Source organism: Chionomys nivalis, chromosome 20 (assembly GCF_950005125.1).
Source record: "Chionomys nivalis chromosome 20, mChiNiv1.1, whole genome shotgun sequence".
Lineage (NCBI taxonomy): Eukaryota > Metazoa > Chordata > Mammalia > Rodentia > Cricetidae > Chionomys > Chionomys nivalis.
The window spans coordinates 39976397-39998201 of record NC_080105.1 but is presented as its reverse complement, the minus strand read 5'-3'; the positions used below and the strand labels follow the sequence as shown (position 1 = coordinate 39998201).

The window sequence follows — 21805 nt, the reverse complement described above, 5'->3', positions numbered from 1 at the left end:
TTTATCTCCCCTTTCCCTTCCCCTCTCCCCACATGGCTCAGAGTCCTGACCACTCTGGACTCTCCCAATGTCCTTGCCTCTGGCTATGCTCTCCCACTCACCAATAATACACTTTCTCTTCCATAATACCTAGGAGCAGTCACATTCCTTTTCCTTTCTATTTCTTTTTTCATTCAAATATTTTCTATTTACTTCTTAGCAAGAATTTAAGAATTTTTACACTTAAAAAAAATTTTTTTTTTTTTGAGACACTCTGTAACTGTATGGCTCTGGCTAGCCTGGAACTTGCTAGTCTGGAACGTCACAAGGCTAAAAGGAGTCCTGATCACGCACTTCAGTATTTGGCTTGAAACACAGGAGCCCAGCCAAATCTTCGGCAGGATAATTCAGACGTTTGCTTATCTTAAAAAATGCTAGCAATAACCACATCCACCTCTTGGGTCTTGTAGAAATCAAGGCAGTAAATGGGAGGGCTTTACTGAATGTTAATGGAAGCAAGAGTGGGCTGAGGCTCTGGTTGCCTGCACCTAGGTTAGCACGTGCCCTGTGGGTTGATTTTCGCATGGCTTTTGCATCATCTTGCTTCCCTTTGTAGTTTCAGACAATTGCTTGTCTATTTTTAGCAGGCAAAATCCACTGGGGGAAGAGAGATGCTAACAAATAAAAGGAAAAGAATATAAGACACAAGGGCAGAATGAATGTCAGAGGTGAGGTAACGGGCTTTATTTGTATTTTTGGAAGACTCCTGAGAGAAGTCAAGGGCTACCTTCCAGGGGTAACAGTTAAGTGGCCAGGGATACCTTATTCATGGCCATTCCGTTTCTTTCATTTCCCTAATCTGAATACAGTCCAGTTCCTTTCTCTTCTGATCCTCCCTGGCATTTTCTCTGCTCTTCTATAAGGACGTTTACTGGTTCCCACTATGAGTCAGGAGGCATCGTGATGATTCGGCACACTTATTTCTCGTGCTGAGGTTAGCACGTCTGTTGAGTGAATGAGTGGATGAAGAAGAAAATCCGCGCAGCTAGAATGACAGAGAATAGGCTGAGTCCACATCCATTTGTTTTCAAAACCTGATCTTCCTTTGAGGCATGATTTATGTAGCCCCCTCCAGGATAACCCCCTCTCCCAACTCGCCAATTCTTCGGCCTCCTGCGTTCTATCTGACATTGGTCATGCACTACCACACCTGACAAAACAAAACAACCTCCAGCCCCCTGAACCTTCATTCAGATGTCTGAGACATTAATGATTGTCTCAGATAAAGAAAACCCGTGAGCTTTGTTCTCTAAGAGTATATATCCTATACAGGAGTGACAGGGGCTGGAGATTGTCTTTCTGGCGTGGCATTGTTGTGTGCTTGGCTTTGTGGAGGATGACGTGGGAAGGGTGGGGAAGACGTGGGAAGGGTTGGGAAGAGTGCGTTTGGAATTGAGAGACGCTCACCTGCTCAGAATCCTATCGTACAGGGTTGGAAACACATACAGAATCATACAGATAGGAAACTCGCGCGCAAGCTTCGTTTTCAGGGCGAAGAAATGTTGGCTAAGGGAGAACATCTTGCCCAAGGCCACTAAGCTAAATATGGGAGCATAGCTTTGATGGCGGAATTATCAAATCAAATCAAAAGTGAAGCAACGCACTAAACATTTTTCACAATGCACCTCCCCAGAAGCCCAGCATTTTAAGCCATTGGAAGGTAGCATAATGCCACCCACCGAAAAGAAAAGAGGATGATAAACTCACTTGACAAAAGTCAGCACTGAAACGACCCATCAGATAGACTCGGTGGCATACGTTTGTAATCCCAGAACTTCCGAAATGGAGGTAATGTTTGTGGAGATTTTAGACGTGGAGGATGGACTCTGGCAGTCCCGACAAGGTAGGCTTAGCCACCCCGTTCCTAGTAAACCAACAAAGAGGCAGGTCAGAGGAAAGAGCAGGGACAGATTTATTCACTGTGGCCCCATTGGAAAGAAAAAATAAAGAGACCCAGTACCACCCAGTCTGTCTTCCAGGCACTAAGAGAGGTTTATGTTTAAAATAGCAAAGGGCATGCATAATTAAGTCTTGGTCAAGGTTTGGTCTCTGTCATGGTCTTGGCTGCAAAGTCTGTCCTAAAAAGTGGTCTGAGAACTTGTGAAATATCTCTTCCTCTGAGTAAATTTCTCCTTCTGGCATTAGGGCATCAGCTTTTTCCTTCCACAATTTCCTGGGGGAAATTTGAATTCTTTGGAATCCATTATTCCAATAGCACGACAGTGGGTTAAGAGTTCAAGGATGGCCTCTTCCGCATAGCAGGTCTCAGGCCAGCCTGAGATACACGAAACCCCATCTTATCTCATAAACTAAACTGAAGCTCTGTTTAGGTTGTGTTTTTGAATTCTTTTGTTGACTGCTAGGTGTTGAAGATTCCCAAGGCCTTCAAACTCTAGCTTGAGGATCAGAGACGGGCAGGAAGGAGAGGTACAGATTTCAATTCAGTGTTTATCAGTGCTGTCTAAGGACACCTTATGGGGACTCTTTTGGCTTGGAGCCTGAGTTGGACTCCAGTTCCTACCTGTATTTTACTATCAGAGCCCAAAGGATACTTCCTGTGCAGTTGAGGGGAACGGAAATAGGCTCAGAAGCCAGGGGATTCACCCAACTGCTTATCTTCACCTCCGTTATTCATTTATCGATGATTTTTTTTTTTAAGTTTTATTCAGTTACTTTGTGGCAGGGCTGTGAATCAAAGGTTAGCATCAAAACCAGAATAGAAACCACAGTCTTCTCTGGGGATTGCACTCCAGGCTTCTAATCCCCAGATCACAAAACTTCCTAATTTGAAAGAAAGGTTTTTAAACAAGCGCAGGGCTTTGCTGGGGCCTGAAACCCGCTAAAAAGGTCGGTGTAAGGACTGTCTGATGAAAGGCAAGGGGAATCACGTGTCAAAGTGAAATTTTCAAAGCATTTCCACCCCAAGGTTTACTTCTGAATGTAAACTGGGAAATCCCACCCCAGTCCCTGCAGATACTCTTAATTGATCCTGAAACGACATTCAAGCCATCTTCCCCCAAATGCCTTTGTTTTCTGAAAGATTTTATTGACAAGCTGACGCAGGAAGTTCCTGTGTAAACTGACCGTTTCTCACCCCTCAGCCGGCCAACCAATGCAAGGCTAGTTTTGTATCTTCTCTATAGCCGCTATTGGGTAGACCTTACATTGTAGTCACCTAACTGTGGACCAAATGGCTCACACGCTTCCATTACGAAAATTATCCAGGGTGCTCACACAGCATCCGGGTAAACACAATGCTGTCATTTAAAGCTCATTTGCTGACATTCACACACGGAAGGCAATTCCTCAACTGGGGGAAAGGGGTTTTGTTGTTTTATTCAACATCTTCTTCCCAACAAAAGCCTCTCTTAGCTTAAATGTACTAAGTCCGAAGTGTCTGTCCCCCACCGCCAGAAACAGGCGCGCAGGCGCCGGTACGCACACGTGGACACACACACTCACACGCGCCTGCTTACACCCCCTGCGTGTGACTCCTCTACGCGATTTATGGGCTTCTCCAGCACCGATTACTGTCAGGTGCAGAAGCAGCCCTTTGTTCGGTGGGCATTCCCCCCCTCCCCGCACCAACCCGGATTTGACTGTTATTTACGGGCCACGTGAGCACTGGGCCCGGGCCTGGCCGGCGGGGGGAGGGGGACTCCCCTTGTGCAGGGGAGACAAAGGCTAGCCGAGCGTGGCCAGCGCCACCTGGGGACAACCGTCCCCCCACCCCACCCCACTCCTGTAACTCGGGTGAAATCGGTCCAGACCTGGCTCGGACTGAGACTCTTTGGAGAAACGTTGTGTAACGCCCTTGTAAAGCAGTCTGTGCTTCCTTGCTCCGGGAGCTGAGGCCTGGTACCCGCTGGCTTTGTAAACTGGGGGAGCCGCCCCCCCACAAGAGCGAATCTGGTTCCGGCTGTCGAGGCACCAGGGATGCCTAGGACAGGGCCACTAATGCCAGGCTAGCGAGAGGGAAAAAGCATTAGCCGTCCTCACAGCACCTCCCACCCCGGAACAAGAGAAACCGAATCCAGCCCTCTTACTGGGGGTAGCGCGTCCTTCCTGCCCTCCCAGCCCGAGTGACCAGTGTCCAAGACCCTGCCCCAGGCAACCTGTGTCATTCTGGTGTTGTGGCTTCTTCCGGAGCCCGGATTATTGTGCTCATGCACTCCAGGAGCCAAAATTTGAGGCGCGACGGGGGTCACTAAAAATGTCAGCTACAAATTAATCCACATTTATCTTTTTGATTGGAAAAAAACCCATGAACAAAATTAAAAATTTAAGGCAGAACATTCCAGTGCCCATTTTGGAACCTGAAGCAAAATGGAAAGATCTCCACGGATGATCAGCGTCTTACACAGCCCACCGGACCCAGATCGGGGTGTCGGGGACTTCAGGGTGTATGTGGAAAGGAGAACAGGCAGAAGGCCTTGGAGATGGGTGCTGGGGGCTGGAGGTGAGCTCGGGGGAGCCGCTTCGCAGGGAACAAAGCAGAGGGCAAGAGCAGAGAGGGCAGAACTGGGCGCAAAGGACCTTGAGGCGGCCCTCTTCCACCCGCGACCTGAAATGGAACACTCGACCTCGCCGCCACCAAGGCCGCGAGCGAATCCCGTAATTCCCTCGTTCGGTGATTAATTCTTGCTAACAAGACTTGGCAAGATCTCGGCAGAATAATTTTTGGCTTCTGTAAGGTCCCCACCGCGTGCGCGCACAACCTCCCCTCTTGCTAAAAGCAAGCCCTTGGGAAATTAAATGCCTCTGGCAAAGTAAAACCTGGGTGCGGATACTAGGCGATCTGGAAAGAGGGGTGTAGAAACTCGAATCTTCTCCGAGCTGATAAAAAGGCCAGTCTTAATTTTCAGCATCTCCCTTAGCACCAAATGTGGACCCTAATAATCATTTCCTGAGAGGACAGTTCGCGTGTGACCAAGAGGGCGGCGAGGACTTCCCCCGAAACGGAAAAAGTCGGGGTATTCTCCCCTCCCCAACCATGGTTAAATAATTATAGGTTAAAACATTATAGGAAGCTTGGGCCGGAGTGCAGCCCAGCTCTCCCGCGTAGGCACACCATTCGGCTAATTAACTCCCCCCTCTAGGTTGTAAAGTAACAAATTGTACACTTCTCTTTTGTTACTGGGCTTTGGCGAGAGGGCCTCCCCTTTCATCTTCTAAATCGAGGTTTGCCCACGTTCCACGGGAAGCTATAAAGCTGATATAATGGTTCAGGCTGGAAATCGATCACGCTAATCTAAAAACCAACGTCTGGGAAATCAATCGCATTAAAAACAAAACGAAAAGCAACCGGCAGGACTCCAAGAACAAAGTCCGGCGAGAGGAGGTCCCCCAAGCTCTGCGGGATGACAGCAGCTCAGCGCTCGGGTCCACCGAGCTGCAGGAGGGAGACCTAGAAGACTCGGGGGCAGAGGAGGGGGGAGGCGATCGCAGAGGCGAAGACCTCCAGCCTGAGAGCCCAGGCCTCGGTTAGGCCGGCGTCGCCACCCGCTATGGTCTTTGTGGGGACGCCGAGCTCCGGGGCTAAGGAAAGGACACAGAGACGCGCCGCGGCTCCATTCACAAAGTCCGGGAGCTGCCCGCTCGCGGGCGGGTCGGAGGCTGCCTCTTTTTTCCTCTAGGTCTTAGTTTTATGAATGGGCCTGGCAGCGAGCACCGAGCGCCCTGTTTACTCCTCTCTTTGTGACGTCGAGTTCCCGTGACTGGGTGCGAGGGGGCCGGCGCTCCATTCACGAGCTGGGGTGGGGGTGGGGCGGGGCGGGGCGGGGCGCTCGCGCGCGGGGGGGCGGGGCCTGCCGAGGTAGTAATGACTCTTCCCTCCCCCGGGAGAGCCGGCGAGCATTAATAAATCTCTAAGCCAGAGGAGGAAACTCTGGCTGGGGTAGTGCGCGCAGCTCCAGCGGGGTGTTGCGTGGAACAGCGGCGCCCGAGCTGGTGGCGGCAGGAGCAGCCCAGCTAGCAAAACACACTAGAAGCAGCAAACCGAGGGGAGCCCTCTCTCGTAAACACACTCCCCTCCTCGGTCACTTTCCCCCCGGAGGGCCGCGCGCCTGCCTGCTTCTGAAGTCCGAGAAGGCTCGGACTGCTATGTAACGTCGAGGCTGCGGGAGGAGGAAGGGGTGTGGGGAGAAGAGGCTGGGGCCAAGTTTGCGGCCACTTCGACAGGCGCCCTCTTAGCCCTCGCCTGCGCCTTCCAGTAGTTGGCCTGGGTGCCCTTGTCTTCTCCAGCTCCCCAGCTTCTGCGGTTCCCGGCGACATGGTGACGATGGAGGAACTGCGGGAGATGGACTGCAGCGTGCTCAAAAGGCTGATGAACCGAGATGAGAACGGTGGCGGCGCGAGCGGCAGCAGCAGTCACGGAGCCCTGGGGCTGCTGAGCAGTGGCAAGTGCCTGCTGCTGGACTGCAGACCGTTTCTAGCTCACAGCGCGGGCTACATCCGAGGCTCGGTTAACGTGCGCTGCAACACCATCGTGAGACGGAGGGCCAAGGGCTCCGTGAGCTTGGAGCAGATTCTGCCCGCCGAGGAAGAAGTGCGCGCCCGCCTGCGCTCCGGCCTCTACTCAGCGGTCATCGTCTACGACGAGCGCAGCCCGCGCGCCGAGAGCCTTCGCGAGGACAGCACCGTGTCGCTGGTCGTGCAGGCGCTGCGCCGTAACGCCGAGCGCACAGATATCTGTCTGCTTAAAGGTAAACGTGGGCGCCCGGGAGGGAGCTGAGGGGTAGGTAGGTAGATGTAAGGGACTTGGCGACCTGCACCCTGTCGGGCATGGGAAGAAGTGCCCGAATGACTTCGGGCTGCGGGAGTCCCCGTGCGGGTCAGTGTGCATGGTTTTGCCATGGTTTTGAGCCCAAGTCTGGGGTGGGGGGCGTGCTGGCGTGTGTCTCCAGCCACCTGCAATCTGCATGCTTCCTAGAGTTCCCGTGTTTATTGACTAGAACGGTTCTGACCTGGAAGCTGGCAGCGATTCCTCTGCTCAGCCCAGTTTCGAGTGTTGAGAACGCGCTCCTAAGTCCTACAGGGACAAGAGAGGCCTGTTGGTTCGGTGTGGCCCCGAGAACCCTAGAGAGAGGTGAAGGAAGGTGAACGCCAAGGTGGGATCGGCCTCTAGAGTTCGTATACAGTCCCGCCTTTGGTAAATACAGGAAGGAGAATTGGGTTGCAGAACTGCGAAGCGTTCTTATCTTGTCTCCTGGTGCCCCAACTCAGAGCTTTTCTGGAAGGCAGCCAACTTCTCCTGCCCTGGGCTAGACATAGGCTCGCGGAGCGGGGAGGCTGGAGTGTGCTGTTTAGGGAGGACACCGGACAGGACTGCGCCGCCTCCTGCTAATCCAGGCAGCGGAGAATCACCACCTTTTGTTTCCACACCGTTCTCCACTCTCTGCTAGCGGCGTGTGCCTGGTGGAAGCGAACCCTGGCCTAAATAGGCGGCCGGAGAGAAGGTGGCTTGTCATTTAGAAGTCAGACATCCCTCAAAAGGTCGCACACTGTCCCAGTCCCTGGAGAAAGGGACCGTTGGCTCGCAGCACCTGCCAACCCGGCGGCTGTGCGGGCCTCCGGCTGCGGAACGGGCGGCGAGAGCGGGGGTCGGGCGCCCCCTGCCGCGCTGCGCCCCTACCTCCGGCCGCCGCATTCCGCGCATTCTTTAGCGCGGGTCCAGTCTTAATTTTGAACCCGGGAGGTATTTCGGATTCCCCGCCTTCCAAGAGCCGCCCCTTTCCCTGTCGAAGTTCCCCTCTAGTTCACCTTTCCTCTTGTAGCATTTTTCGTTACTAGAAGGGAGTCTGGGGGAGAAACCTTTTCTCCGGTCCCTTAGGAAAAGCACCGGGAAGCGGCAGGGTGCGGGCGAGCGGGGCTGGCCCTGCGGAACAGCGGGGGGCTTTGTTCTTTGCAGTTGTTTCCTGACCATTTGACCCGTCAGCTGCTGGGGAAACACTGCTGTTGACCCGAGGCTGAACTGCTAAGGCGATTTTGCTGACTTTTCTTTCTTTTTTTGCGAGGGCCGCCTTTTGCTTCTCCAGGGGAGTCCTAGTCTCTCTCCGCCTTCTCCTAAAGCATTTTTAGGAGCGACTGCCGGGAAGACTCATCCCGGATCTAGCGACCGCCCAGCGGTCAAAGCCGAGCCCCACGCGGTACCCGGAGGCCTGGGTCAGGCGCAGGTCCAGTGTCCTCCCCTCGGCGGGTCCTATTTGGACCCCAGACTGCGCGTCTGTGCTATTGCTCAAGCTTGCCGGCTCTCCCCAATCGGTATCGGGGGTGGGAAAGATGAAAATGACTTGGTGAAAGTCCCCTGGGGGAGCCGGGGCTATGCTTTCCGACTCTTAGCTTCGGGAGCATTTAAGCCCCACGTGGAGTCAGAGATTGTTTTGTTTTTCTTCCTGGAAGAAATCCGGAGGGGACCGCCCCGGAGCGGCAGCCGTGGGCCTTAGTTGGGAGCCCTTAAAGCTTCCTTCCGGGCTGCAGGCTCTGGAACCTGGCGCCTAGAGAAGGAAGCGTATTTTTAAGGTTAAGTCTCGTGGCTCGCGGCACTCTGCCGGTCCTCTTTCGGATCCGGAGACCGGGAGGCCAGGCCAGTTCTGAGAAACGCTTCAGGACAAGTATTGACGTAAGACCCGGTAGGACAGGTGGCCTCTGGGCAAAATGACAGTCCCTCCCTAATGAAAGGTCAGATGTCTGGTCCTCAGAAAGACATTTCCTTTGAGCCGGGCTTGGCTGAACTCTGCCTTCTCAGCTCCTTTCCTTGGTCGTTTGTCCTTCTTGGGCAGGGAGGCTCTCCCCTTGCCCATCAAAAGCCAAAAGGCCACTTCCCAGTCCTCTGAGGCCTGGACTGCTTTGTTTTCATCTGTTTAGGAACAGCTGCTATCCCAGCTTCACCACCAGCCCTAGCCAGAAGTTCAGCGTACTGACTTTGGGAGCTAGAGGCTACAGTGAGGGCCGGGGTGGAGGGGGATGTTGATTGCCCCTTGTTCTGTAGAGGTAGCAGAGCGTCCATCTGCCCGCCATGGTTTATGTGAACGTACATACGGAGCCACAGCCTCGTCCCTCCTCTTTAATGCTAGCGATTGACTGGCCTCGGTAGAGAGGGCAGCAAGAAAATGTCTGCTGTCGGAAGGAGAAGTCACGGGCACTAACACTCCCCCATGCCCCTCCCCCACCTCCACCGGGGAAGGGGGTACCAGCCTGGAAGATGTGGCTTGGTGGGAGAGAATCCTGACCCAGAGGCCTGATAGATTTGTTCTTAGTTATTAAAAGGATAATTTGGCTCAGCTGGGGAATCAGGGCCTCCTGCTGCTGGCGGAGCAACGGGGCAGACAGTGCACACGAGGGAAGGAGACAGTGGGTGTCCCTGCCATCTCTGGGATGAGGAGACAGAACAACAGTCTCAGAAATGCTGTCTTTCTTGGCCTAAGCAATCATCAGTTTGTCATCTTCCACCCACCCCTATCCCCGTTAGTTGCCTTTAAAAGAAATCACAGTTTTCCTATTTTTTTTTTTGGTCACTTAAAAGGATACTTTGTTACACGTTGTCGGTAGTTAACAGTGGATTTTCACAAGCAAGGGTTGAAAAGCAGGAATTAAACTTTGCTGAAGTATTTTAGTCCTGTGTATTTGCTGCTATTGATCACTTTTTTTTTTTTTTTTTTTTTTTTGGTTTTTCGAGACAGGGTTTCTCTGGTTTTAGGAGCCTGTCCTGGAACTAGCTCTTGTAGACCAGGCTGGTCTCGAACTCACAGAGATCCGCCTGCCTCTGCCTCCCGAGTGCTGGGATTAAAGGCATGCACCACCACCGCCCGGCTTAACTAAGATCTTAATATTTTCTTTTTTGCTAGTAAAAGTCATGGAAGATACTTTTGACTTAAAATCTTACAAGGCATTTTAGGGACAGTTTCTAAAATTTTTAAGTTTTTCAGATTTTTAATTCTCAGTATACATCTCTCAGATTCTTGCCCTCCATAAATGTTTGGCTTTGTGTTTAGAAAAGCCTGACTTTTAAAAAACAGGAGAAATTTCTTAGCCTAATAGTAGTACTAATTCTTTTCTGCCAGCATTCCCAGTGTCACACATTAATCACACACACACACACACACACTCACACACTCACACACACACAGATTTCAGCCTGGTGTGGCGGATACATGCCTATGATCTCAGTAACCTGCAGGCTGAGGCAGCTGGATTACAAACTTCTTGACCAGCCTGCTCTACACACAGGGCCTGCTTTGATCAATTTCATCTTCCCTGCTGTCTAGGATTTATCTTCTGACTTCAGTTCTCATTCAAACCTCCTTGCAGCATCATCCAGGGGCTGTTTTGAGCAGCTGGGATAGTCATCTAGACCTCCACCTTTCCTGCCTGCTTAAAACTCACCTGCCCCCAAGCCTTTGACCTGACCCTGACTTGTGTCTGGGAAGAAAGGGACCAGGACCTCTGCTGGTGCCTGCTTGTCTCTCTTTCTCTGTTCTTATCTCCAGCTTTCCCAGTGCTATCCCGGAGCTTAGCTCAGGGGGTTGCCCACATTTCCTGCCTACCCAGAGGGAGAATGACTGGCTTTTTTTTCTGTAACACTGTGTCCCAGAGAGGAAAAGATTGGGAGTGTTAGAATTATAAAATTGGTAAGTCTCAAGCAAGAATTCCAATCCTTACTGGCATTGGCTACAACATTACAATAAATGGTTTCTAGGTGTTTAGAGCCAACAAAGGTAACTGACTAAAGATGCCAGAGGCGTCCAGTGGAGTTTGTCCTTGATCCTCAAGATCTTCAGAGCTTCTTCTAGTAGGAAAAGGTGGTTGCTTAGGAGCCAAGAAATTCCCTTAGATGCTCAGAACCTGTAGAACTGGACGGCTGTTTTTCTTACTGAGAGATAGTTCCTGGCAGAAGGAACATGGCCGGAAGACAAGTCACCCTGTAACAGGCCAGCCTGCTGGACGTAGCTGATAGCGTGGGAGGACAGGGACTGACTGCAGGAGAGAGCTAGGGAGGCCTTAGGGGGTTCAGCCAGCTGGCCTGGGAAGGAATCACAAAGTCAGAAGCCCACTTAGGTCTGAAGACTGCTCGGTTAAAGTGAGGTCCCCAAAGGCATATGACCTTGAGACAACCTAGACTTCCATTCTGGGCCAGAGCAAAATGGTGGCTCAGGACAATAGGAGAAAGTGGCAGCCTCATTAAGGTCCAAGGCCGTAGCCGCCACCACAGCCACTCCTCTCTGGGAACCCTGTTATGGTGGCATTACTAGCGCCAACCTTACAAAGCACTTTCCCATGTGTTAGCTCCACTCCTGCTGGGCCCAGCAGCCAACGAGAGTGGAGAATTTATGGCCAGGAGGCCCCGTGTTCATGATTTATGCTTTGAAATGCTTTGTTCCGCGTGTAAAAGAATGAGGGCCTTGGAGCTAACTGGGGATGTAGTTGCACTCAAGCCCTGTGCAGGCCATGCCTAACGTTCCACTCCTGTCTTACAGGTTGAAAGATAATAAGCAGGGGAAGTAAGTTCTTTATTTGTTGACTCCCCCTTAGTGCTAGGAACCAACCTGCTGTTTTATATGTGCTTAGCAAGCGTTCTACCACCGAACCTCACCCCAGACTTAGGAAATATGTGCTTAAACACCTTTCAGAAATCTGTTAGGTAATTACATTCAGCAGGACTTAGAAAAAACAGGTTGAGGGCTGGAGAGATGGCTCAGTGGTTAAGGGCATTGCCTGCTCTTCCAAAGGTCCTGAGTTCAATTCCCAGCAACCACATGGTGGCTCACAACCATCTGTAATGAGGTCTGGTGCCCTCTTCTGGCCTGCAAACATATACACAGACAGAATATTGTATACATAGTAAATGAATAAATATTTAAAAAAAAAAAAAAGAAAGAAAAAACAGGTTGAAATTCATTGGCTTGTTAGGAAATTCTATTCAGAAGATGCCCAGTGCTTCGGAGATGGCCGGACTGGCCGGACTGACTCGGTATATGCCATCACGGTTGGCTTCCACTTTTCTTGGACCTGTGCAGAAGGTGCAGGGAAAGCCTGACCCTTTTGTGTACAGTGGATTAAGTTTTGGATAAAACTGACTGTTACAAAAGGCTGTGGCCATGTGGTACTGGCATGAAGATGGGGTTTTCTAGGAGGGCCTGATGGAAAGATTTTCAGGCAGTTTTCCCTACACACTCTAAGAAATAACACTGCTCCGGGGTGGTGGCTCATACCTGTAACCCCAGCACTTGGGGAGCGGGAAGTCCGAGGCAGGAAGACTGCCATGAGTTCGAGGCCAGCCTGGACTAGAGTGGGGCCCCGTCTCAATAAAGCCAGGCCCATTACGTTTACATTGCGATCAGGAAGAGGGTTACCTGCACCCCAGTGGACATTCCTTAAACTGTCACACCCTAAAAAACGCAACACATTCTGCTACTCAGGTTACGCCCATGTTCGCTGGGACTGCCTGGGTCTGGGCAGGAGCTGAGGAGGCGCCAGCAGAACTCTTTCTGATCTCTTGTGTGGGCAGGAGAAGGCTGATTTGCCCACCTGGGGAAGCCAGCAGAGTTCCCAAGGGAAAGGCCAGTGTAAATGGAACACTTGTCCTGATGGTCATTCTGTCATCAAGGCTGGCCCCTCCCCTTAACCTTCCCATGAGTCCCCGGGGTGGGGGGTGGGGCTTCCTTGTCTGTACTGTATAACCTCAGTACTCCTCATGCTTGCCACAGGGCTGCTTGGCATATCGGGTGGACCCCCTGTTTGGGGTATCTCGTTTATAGTAATCCAGGTATCATCCAAAAGGCTTGGCCATGGGAGGCAAGGACTTAATGGTTTCTTCTTCCTTGTAAGCGACAACTCTGTACTTGCCTTTAGAGTCCTCCAACAGCCACCACGGCTCTCCAAAGCCAGCCGCTCCTCTCTCCCAAGGTGCCTCTGGCAGGCAGGCACATCATTCTGCCAGGAACTCCGTGCCAGGGGAGATTAATCACGTCTTACTGACTAGGAGCTGGAGGCCCCAGAGGTTAGAGGGTGGCTGGAGGCGTTAGTAGAACGCACGGCCACAGCGGATGACGCAGAAGGCCGAGGTGTGACCTGTCCGCAGAGCCCATGTCCTTTCTGGATCTTCAGGCTGGCGTGACCCTGTGCCCTCTATGATATTTCCTCAGGTGCTCTGAGACTGTCTGGAGGGTCCCGCTGTTGTGCCTTGGAATCTGGGGTCGAGTGGTCAGCCCCACCCTTTATTTTTAGGTAATGCCTGGTGAGCTTGTTTCCTGGGTGGGAAGCTTTTTGCCAAGAACCATTGGTAACTTCAGTTTTTAAAAAAGTATTCTGATTGCTTAAACCGATGTTAATAGACAAAGAGATAGTTAAAAATGTGAAGTCTCACAGAAGAAGTACACTGAGGGACAAGTGGCCTTTACTGATGGAGGTGTTCTGGGGGCCACAGACCGAAGTTTCTCGGCGGAGAACAAGGGCCTTTGGTGACAGACCTTTATTGTTCCTTCATCCCTCAACCTCTCTGGATAGACCCTTTGGGGCTTTAAGAACAAGGGTTTCGCATGGAAGGTGGAGGGTATTGTGGCCACTAAGGCCACAAATACATTCATAGCTGGCAGGCCAGGTCTGCCGGCTCCCCTCTGGAGGCTGGCCACGGTGACTCAGCAGGAAGAACTCTGACCACAGAGATATCCTTCTATATCCGGAGGGAGTGAGCAGAGGGCAAGCAAAGCCGCCGGTCAGAAGTGGGGGGGCAGGGACGGGTGCCCTGCTTCTGAAAAACCCTTGTGATGTGGCCGCAGGAAGCAGTTTTCTAGGGTTGGAATTTCGGAGCCAGGCACTTGACTAACTGGTCACATGTCATCCCCCTGGTAGCTGCTGTCAACAGCTGGAGGAAATAATGCCCGCAGAGGTGCCTTCTAGCAGGGCCAGGGACTGGGTAGGAGCTAGCCAACCGCGGTCCATTTCTGTCCCTCTTGTGGGTCTGTCCTTGAGTGGTTGATTCTGACCTATAGGCTACATTGAAGTGGTATAGTTTCTGGTCTTGGAGGTCGCCGGAAAATGAGACCTGCCCTCTTCCCCCCTGGCCTGCCTTCAGGCTCTTGTGGAACAGCACCCAGTGGTCCCAGATAAGCTATCTCTTTGGTACAAAACCCCTCCTTCAGAAGAGGCGGCCGATAAACTTGGCTGGGCTCATCAACACTCAGGTCAGGATATCTTTTCTTGCCCCTAACCTGTGCCCCAGAAGAGGTTTGTGTGAAGGAAGACGGTTTCCTCTCGTTTGTGGCCCTGTTGGCAGAGACAGTGCAGTTGGTATCTGCTCTAACTCAGACTCAGAAGGGCTCCTGGTGGGGTATTCTAAGTCGTCTTCCCCCTCCCCCATTCTTTTCACTATCTGAAAGGGTGACGCTTGGGAATCTCAGATGGGAATCCTCACCAGGCCAGGGCACCACTGGCTGGCTGCCTAAGTGCCCATGGGTCCCTCATGGCACGTGGCACTCTAGAAAGTCCCTCTGGTATATCGTCGTACATCTTCCTTTGCATTTTTATCCGAAATTACAGACGTGGCCATAAATTGGAGTCCTCAGCATCCTTCCGTTCCTCCATAAGGCCCTCTGACCAAACAAACCTCTCTGGGAAATGCTCGGCAGCCTTTATCGCTAGACCCACAGCGCCACCTAGTGGCACACACCGAGCCAACAGCTCTCCTTGTCCCCCTTTCCCTAACCCGAACCACTCTTCTTCACAGGTGGCTACGAGAGGTTTTCTTCTGAGTACCCAGAATTCTGTTCTAAAACCAAGACCCTGGCAGCCATCCCACCACCTGTGCCCCCCAGTGCCACCGAGTCCTTGGACCTAGGCTGCAGCTCCTGTGGGACCCCACTGCATGACCAGGTAGGTGTAGCAGTACCCTGGGCAGAGTTAAGTCAGGCAGTGCAGGGGAGCGTGAAGGAACTTTCTTTGGAGAGTTCTGAATTTCTGGCTTCAAACACAACTCCTTAATTCGAAGATAGGGTGGTGAACCCCCAGTATCATGGTGGAATTTTAGGTCAGGTGTATTGAATTATTTCTTCCCTCTCTTATTATCCCCAGGTAAGGGGTGGGGGAGATACCTCTGGCTTAGCCTCTATTTTGTTTCCCTTTGTAGCCCAGGCTGCCCTTGAACTTGTTATTTCTATCTCAGCCCCCTGGTACTGGAATTTCAGGCAGGCCTTCTTGGGCCCATCTTATAGGGGTCTTGAGACTATCGTTCTGGAAAGGATGAGGCCGTGGAATAATCGTTGGGCTCTCATGACAGCCAGGCTCTCCTTCATATACCAGCAAGTTATAAAGTACTAGTGGGCTTGGAGTGCCAGCCATGCCCCTAAGACAATCAGCTTGATCTTCAAGCCCATGCCCACCCACCCACCTTTCCAGTCGGATGGACTGAGGATGGAGTTACATGCCACCATTTCTGCTCGTAAATCTTAGCACGTGTTTTAGCATATCACATCTGTCGTGATCTCCCCTCTTGTCGGAGACATCTCCTCCCTGGTGTGTTCATTGTAGACACAGCAGGCCAAACAGACGCCTCAACCACATGACACACAGCTCTGTGATGCATTAACAATAAACTCCCAGTGTGGCTGAGTGCGCTGCATCGTCGGTGGGCTGTTGAGAGCCTTAGTCTGGGATGCCGGGCGCCTGTTCCACTGAGGTCTTTCTGTTTCTTTCTGGTGCAGGGGGGCCCTGTGGAGATCCTTCCTTTCCTCTACCTTGGCAGTGCCTACCATGCTGCTCGCAGAGACATGCTTGACGCCTTGGGGATCACGGCTCTGCTCAATGTCTCCTCGGACTGCCCCAACCACTTCGAAGGACACTACCAGTACAAGTGTATCCCGGTGGAAGACAACCACAAGGCGGACATCAGCTCCTGGTTCATGGAAGCCATCGAGTATATCGGTAGGCTGCCCTCCCTTGGGGTAGCAAGGGAACCCCAGGGAGCGGTGGGTGGGGATTTCAGGCTAGGGCACCCCCCTCCCCTCGTATGGCTGTAATTGCTATCACCAAATATTAGATGCAAAGCAACTTAAGGGAGGGATTGACTCCGGCTTCCGGTTTAAGAAGGATGTAGTCCCTTATAGTGGGGACAACCTGGTGCCAGGAGTATGAAGCTGTTGTCACTGTTAACCTGCAGTCAGGAAGCAGAGAGGGCACGGGAAGTTGGGGCCGGGTGTCGGACCCCAGTTTTCCCCTAGTTAACCCATTTCTTCAGCACGGCCCCTCAGGAGGTTTCATGGCCTTCCAAAAACAGCTCAACCAATAGCGCTCTCAGCACACAAGCCTGTGGGGGATTCCACCCAAAATACCGCCCTTCCCCAGAAAGCCCCAGGGGGACTTGTGTGTGGTGGGAGTTGGAAGCCATTACCCATGCTTGGCTGAGGAGCCAGTCACCTCGCATGGCTCCACATGTGTCCAAAGTAAGACTTCTGTCTGGAGAGGAAGACAAAAGGAGATTTGAGTCCCTGCCTCTGCCATGTGATTTCCCTGGGCGTCTGCTTCAAAAATACCTGTGTTGTTGTCAGAAGGGATCTTCAGTCTAGCAGGGCCGTCCCTTTCCATAGGAAGTGCGCCCATCCTCCAGTGCATCTCGTCTAACCCACTCCCACGTCTTAGCTTCTGCCACATGCAATGGTGGTGATGCCAAGGGCCCTAACCACGTCACACTCTCTGCCCCAGATGCCGTGAAGGACTGCCGAGGGCGAGTGCTGGTTCACTGCCAGGCGGGCATCTCCAGATCGGCCACCATCTGCTTGGCCTACCTGATGATGAAGAAGCGCGTGCGGCTGGAGGAGGCTTTCGAGTTCGTCAAGCAGCGCCGAAGCATCATCTCGCCCAACTTCAGCTTCATGGGGCAGCTGTTGCAGTTCGAGTCTCAGGTGCTCACCACAACCTGCGCTGCCGAGGCCGCCAGCCCTTCGGGGCCCCTGCGGGAGAGGGGCAAGGCCACTCCCACCCCAACCTCGCAGTTCGTCTTCAGCTTCCCTGTGTCCGTAGGTGTGCACTCGGCCCCCAGTAGCCTGCCGTACTTACACAGCCCCATCACCACGTCCCCCAGCTGTTAGGGCTTGTCTCTGAATGCCAAGGCCAGGGGTGGCCCCCAGCCAGGGTTGTGCAAGCCACGTGTGCGCAGCAAGTAGGGACTGACCAGTGGGGGGGGGGGGCAGGTGTGACCACGCTCCGTCCCCATCCATTTCTCCCTGGCTAACCACAGGGCCAGCTAGAATGGCAATAACGACTTTGAATACATCTTAAACGCAAACAAAACACTCCAACCAAGAGCAATAATGGCTGCGTCTGCGGCCAGGGAAGACTGACCGGTTTATGTGTTGGTTTTACTTTGCAGGTAGAAATTTACCTCATTTTTTTTTTTTTTCTTAAAGTGGTAAGGCTTGAAGTTATGAAACCTACAAATGAGCTCCTGGCAAACGTGCTCAGCCAATTTTATTGAGGGGAGGGAAAGAGGAGGAAGCAGGTTTGCTGGAAGTGCCTGGCTGTGTGTTTGTTCTTCTATTGTATTCATAGGAATTTTGTTCTAGGTAACTTCTAGGCCGTAGTATTCACTTCGAATTAGTCGCCAACTGAATAATCCTGCTTAGTAAATATTTGAGGACGTCTAAGCAGGAGGCTGCCGATGTGGACTGGGAATGTATTTCTGTTGCAGTCATACAGGAGAGCGTGGAAACACATAGGTGTGCTAGCAGTGAGGCAGTGAGTGGTGTCTGGGTTTCTGCCAGTCAGCATGGTCGCCCTCTTGCGATGCCAACCTAGAAGCGGGCAGGGCCATAGTGCAGGGGAAAGGTCTGTGGTTGTCACTTTGACGGCTGGTTCCTGAGCACAGTGACCCAGCCACGCAAGCCTTTCTTTCTCCAGTGACCCCTTTGGTGGTGGCTAGAGCGTTTTCTTACAACTCGCCTTGGATATTGTCTGTGATAAATGCCATATTTTAAGAGGTGCTCTGGGAAAACTGGGTGCAATTCAGATTTCCGTACAGTGAATCTTTTGGCAAGGCCCCCATCAAAGCCAGATCACTAAAGAGGAACTAAAAACGAAGCATTTTGTAAGTCAAAATGTACCACCCCTTTCTCTTTCTCTCTGATAAATTGGCATTGTCACTTTTAGGAATTTACTTGAAATATGCCAAGAAGTTCTTGTTATTAAATCCCTCCTTGACAAGTGAATACTTTCAAAAGTCCTCTTTTGAATAAAAAGATGTCTGCCATGACTTGGGGCTGCTTAAAGTATGGAGGAGTGGGAGAACAGAGGGGGCTGACTGCCGGCTCTTATGGAGTGGGGACTTGGCCCTTTTGGGTTCTGACTGGGCTAAGGCCCTTTGTAAGGAGCCTTTCCAAAACAAGAGTTTTCTACAGGGAAGGCTTGGGGTGGGGGAGGGGAGATATTCCATCTGTAGTACTGGGGAACAGTTTTTTTGGAGTGCCCGATTAGAGATTGCTGCAGGCTTGTCAGGAATGGGAGCATGTCCCTGTTTGTCATTGGGACCCCCCCTTCCCCCGCTTTGAGAGTCTGGATCTCTGTGAACATTCTCGATCACACATAAATAACTTCAAGCCTCAGTGTCACGATCATGGTGGAATGCTCTTTTCTCATCCGCCATCCCAGATAGCCCGGGTTCGTTCCATTTCCCTCTGTGAACTGTGAACCTGTGTTGGCATGACTTGTATTCGTGGCCTGGGTCAAACTCTGCCTTTGGTGAGTCTAGAGTCCTCACTTCGTGTTTTTAGAAGAAGGAAGGGCTACCCTGCCTCCCTGCCTCTGCTGCTTGGCTGAAGGCACGAAGGAGTTGAGCTCCAGGACGGCGGACCCGAGTTGTATGGGCCTCCATTTCCCCCTGCTTTCTTGGCCGCTGAAGAATTAGATTAGATAGAGTTTTGTAGCTAGGCAAGCCCTGGGCTCCGAGAACGGAAGGGCTTCTGGAGGGTGGATAGGCAGCCTTTAGACTACATTCACTTTTTATATGAGTGTGTTTGCCAAATGTGTCCTAGTTCCCAGACTGGATCCCAACCACACAGGCAGTGGGAGCTCCAGATGTCCCTCCCCAGCTTCCCAGTTCAGGCCTTCTATGACAATGTCAAGGGGCTATTTATAAAAGGCATTTTCTTTGTACTTGGTAACAGCATGAGACCCAAAACTCTTAGAAAATAGGACATTGGTTTGATTGAAAAAAAAAGGGGGGGGAACCTTAAAAAACTGTTGTTCTCTCTCCAGAAGCCTCTTTGATGGCCTGGAATAGCTCTAATGAAGACCCTGTCCCAGGGACATTCCAAATGGTTAGTTTCAAAAGACAGCATCCTGTCCAAGAACTGATTTCTGGTGATGGGACAAAAGCTATTAAATATTTGTCAGAGAATGAGGAACACTCCCAATTCTCCCCAGGAATCTTATCTCATCTGTGGGTGTTTGTGGGGGAGTCTGAAGGCTGAAGCACAGGTGAGCAAGTGGCTCTCAGCTTCATTCGCCCCTGCGACCTGTGCTTGGTTTTCCATTAGGCTGGGGAAGCCATGAGAAGTGACTCAGAGTCCTTGGGAAGGTGGCGAGAAGGTGGGGGGAGATTGGGGGTTAATTCCAAGGGAAAGAGACTGGGCCGTGAACATGAAGCCCGTGGGAATGCTACAATAGTTGATAGTGGTTGTCCATCACCGTCGCCTGGGCAACTGTTAACCCCTCATCCATGTGACCCTTGCCCAGCTAAGCCAGGACTTGTGTGGATGGGACCTCGATGCTGATGTGTTAGTGTTCCTAGGTGCTTTCCGTGTGCCTAGTTTCAGCCAGGTTTTGGAGATGCCACTGCTTCTGGGTGGTGGAATTGCCACAGAGGTGAAACAGGAGCTACAGCCGCTTTGGGACCGGGTCAGTGTGGTCCACTGTCCACAGCTGGCTGAGGGATGAGGTGGTTTCTTTGCAGAGCACTGTGAGTGGGCTCAATGTAGTGTCTGGGTGTTGATGTATTTCCTTCAACTTTGTCTCCATCAAGAAAGATGGAGAAAGTATGTGTTTGTTTTGAAGCCCTCCTTCCAGGGCCCTGCCCTTCCTCCCTGCTCATGACTCATCCACCAGACTTCAGAAAGATACCAATGCAATACTTGGACCTTGTGTAAATAGCCCCATCTTTCTGAGTGGCGTCATTTCTACATTTGATATGCCTGTATTTCTGTAGGATGTACATAGTTTAGGGGATTTTTGTTTTCTAGAAGAGTCAAACATGTCTGTTTTTATTTATTGCTTGAAAACGATCATTTATTTGAAAATAAATACATTTTCAACCGTTTCTGCTTTTGTGGGCTCTTCATTGGAACACATCCTGCTGCTAGAACTTGGAAGGGAAGGAAGGACTTGGGACCTCAAGTAATCATGTCTGCTTAGCACCTGCGGTGGAGGTGATGAAAGCCGAGTCCTGAGGTGGGGGCTGCTTACTAGAGTCAGAAGAGCCAATGGCAATAGAGTCTCCTGCAAAGGTCTATTGGAGCGAGTGTCGGAGGTGACATGGATGGACTGGAAGAGGCCACTGTTGGCATGAAAACAGCAGAGAGGAATGTGAAAGGAATTCCTGTGCAAGGAGGTCCAGGGTCTGAGGTCCAAAGACTCTGGGGCAATAGGTGCTGGCTTCATAGTCTCTCAGGGCTCTGGAAATAAGCAATGACACTCCAAGGCTAGAGTGAACGCAAGCTAACGGCCATGTAAAACACGGTGTTAGAAGATGTGCTGATCTACACTTTATTTTATTTTTTTGTTTTGAGACGGTTTCCCAGTAGCTATAAGTCAGTTCTGGAACTTGCTCAGGCTGGCCTCAAACTCACAGGGTTCCTCCTGTCCCTGCCTTCTAAGTGCTGGGATTAAAGGCGTGTACCACCACCGCCCCGCCACACATCATTTTTGTCAGATTCCATTGGTATGACTTTCCCAAATTGCAAACTGAATAGTAAAATGGTTTGCCACCATCTCATAATTATTAAGATTCTGGGAAACGGTCAAGTGAAACTGACTTACTACAAGACTTTGAAATAATTAACCTGGGTCACCCTCTAAGCTTGATGCGCACACTCACACTAGCTTCTGAGGTTAGCGTGGTCTCACTAAATTCTTGGACGGTGCCACATTCCTGGGTCAGTAAGGAGCGAGCAGAAATTGGAGGGCTGATTGCTTTTTAAAGGTTCCACCTCCTGCAGCACCCCAGGCTCCAGTCTGGTTGAGAACAGTGGGGTGGGGTCTGTCTTAGGCTGCTATACAGACTAGCTTTCCTCTAACCCCCTTTTTTTAGCCAATTGTGCTTTGTCTTGGCCGAGGAGGGCAGAGCCAGTTTTGTATATTAAAAAAGACCATCGAGTTATCTCATGAGCACTAAGAAATTGTAAGGACACTCATAGGGGATGCCAGAGGCCTTGACCAGACCAGCGACCCACTGCAATGAACATCGCGAGGGTAGGATTGATTGGACAAAAGGGTGTACTACATGACACACTGCGCTCCAGGGCACTAGGATGAATGAGGAAGTGCTGGAAGGACTGAGGAGCAAAGTGGGTTTTTGTTTATTTTGTTTCCAATTAATTTGGGGGTGGCATGTTGCAGGGGTGTGGGACAGATATGGAGGGACTGGGAGGTGAGTGGGATTGGGTCCACAATGTGAAATTTCCAGAGTCAATAAAGAATTATGAAAAAGAAAAAAACCAAGATAAGAAATTGAGGCAACTGGGCACATCCTCTGGATAGCAAGTGGCAGGGCCAGGTTGCGGCTCCA

General features: G+C 51.4%; 1 protein-coding gene across 1 annotated transcript; it reads left to right on the top strand.

Annotated features, from left to right (window-relative positions):
* Positions 1 to 5906: 5906 nt before the first annotated feature.
* Dusp4 (dual specificity phosphatase 4) lies at positions 5907 to 20340 on the top strand. The gene is made up of 4 exons (XM_057752798.1): positions 5907 to 6743; positions 14762 to 14907; positions 15735 to 15954; positions 16732 to 20340. Exons 1-4 carry the CDS (start codon positions 6311 to 6313, stop codon positions 17115 to 17117), a joined length of 1185 nt encoding a protein of 394 aa, XP_057608781.1. The 5' UTR covers positions 5907 to 6310; the 3' UTR covers positions 17118 to 20340.
* Positions 20341 to 21805: the final 1465 nt, after the last annotated feature.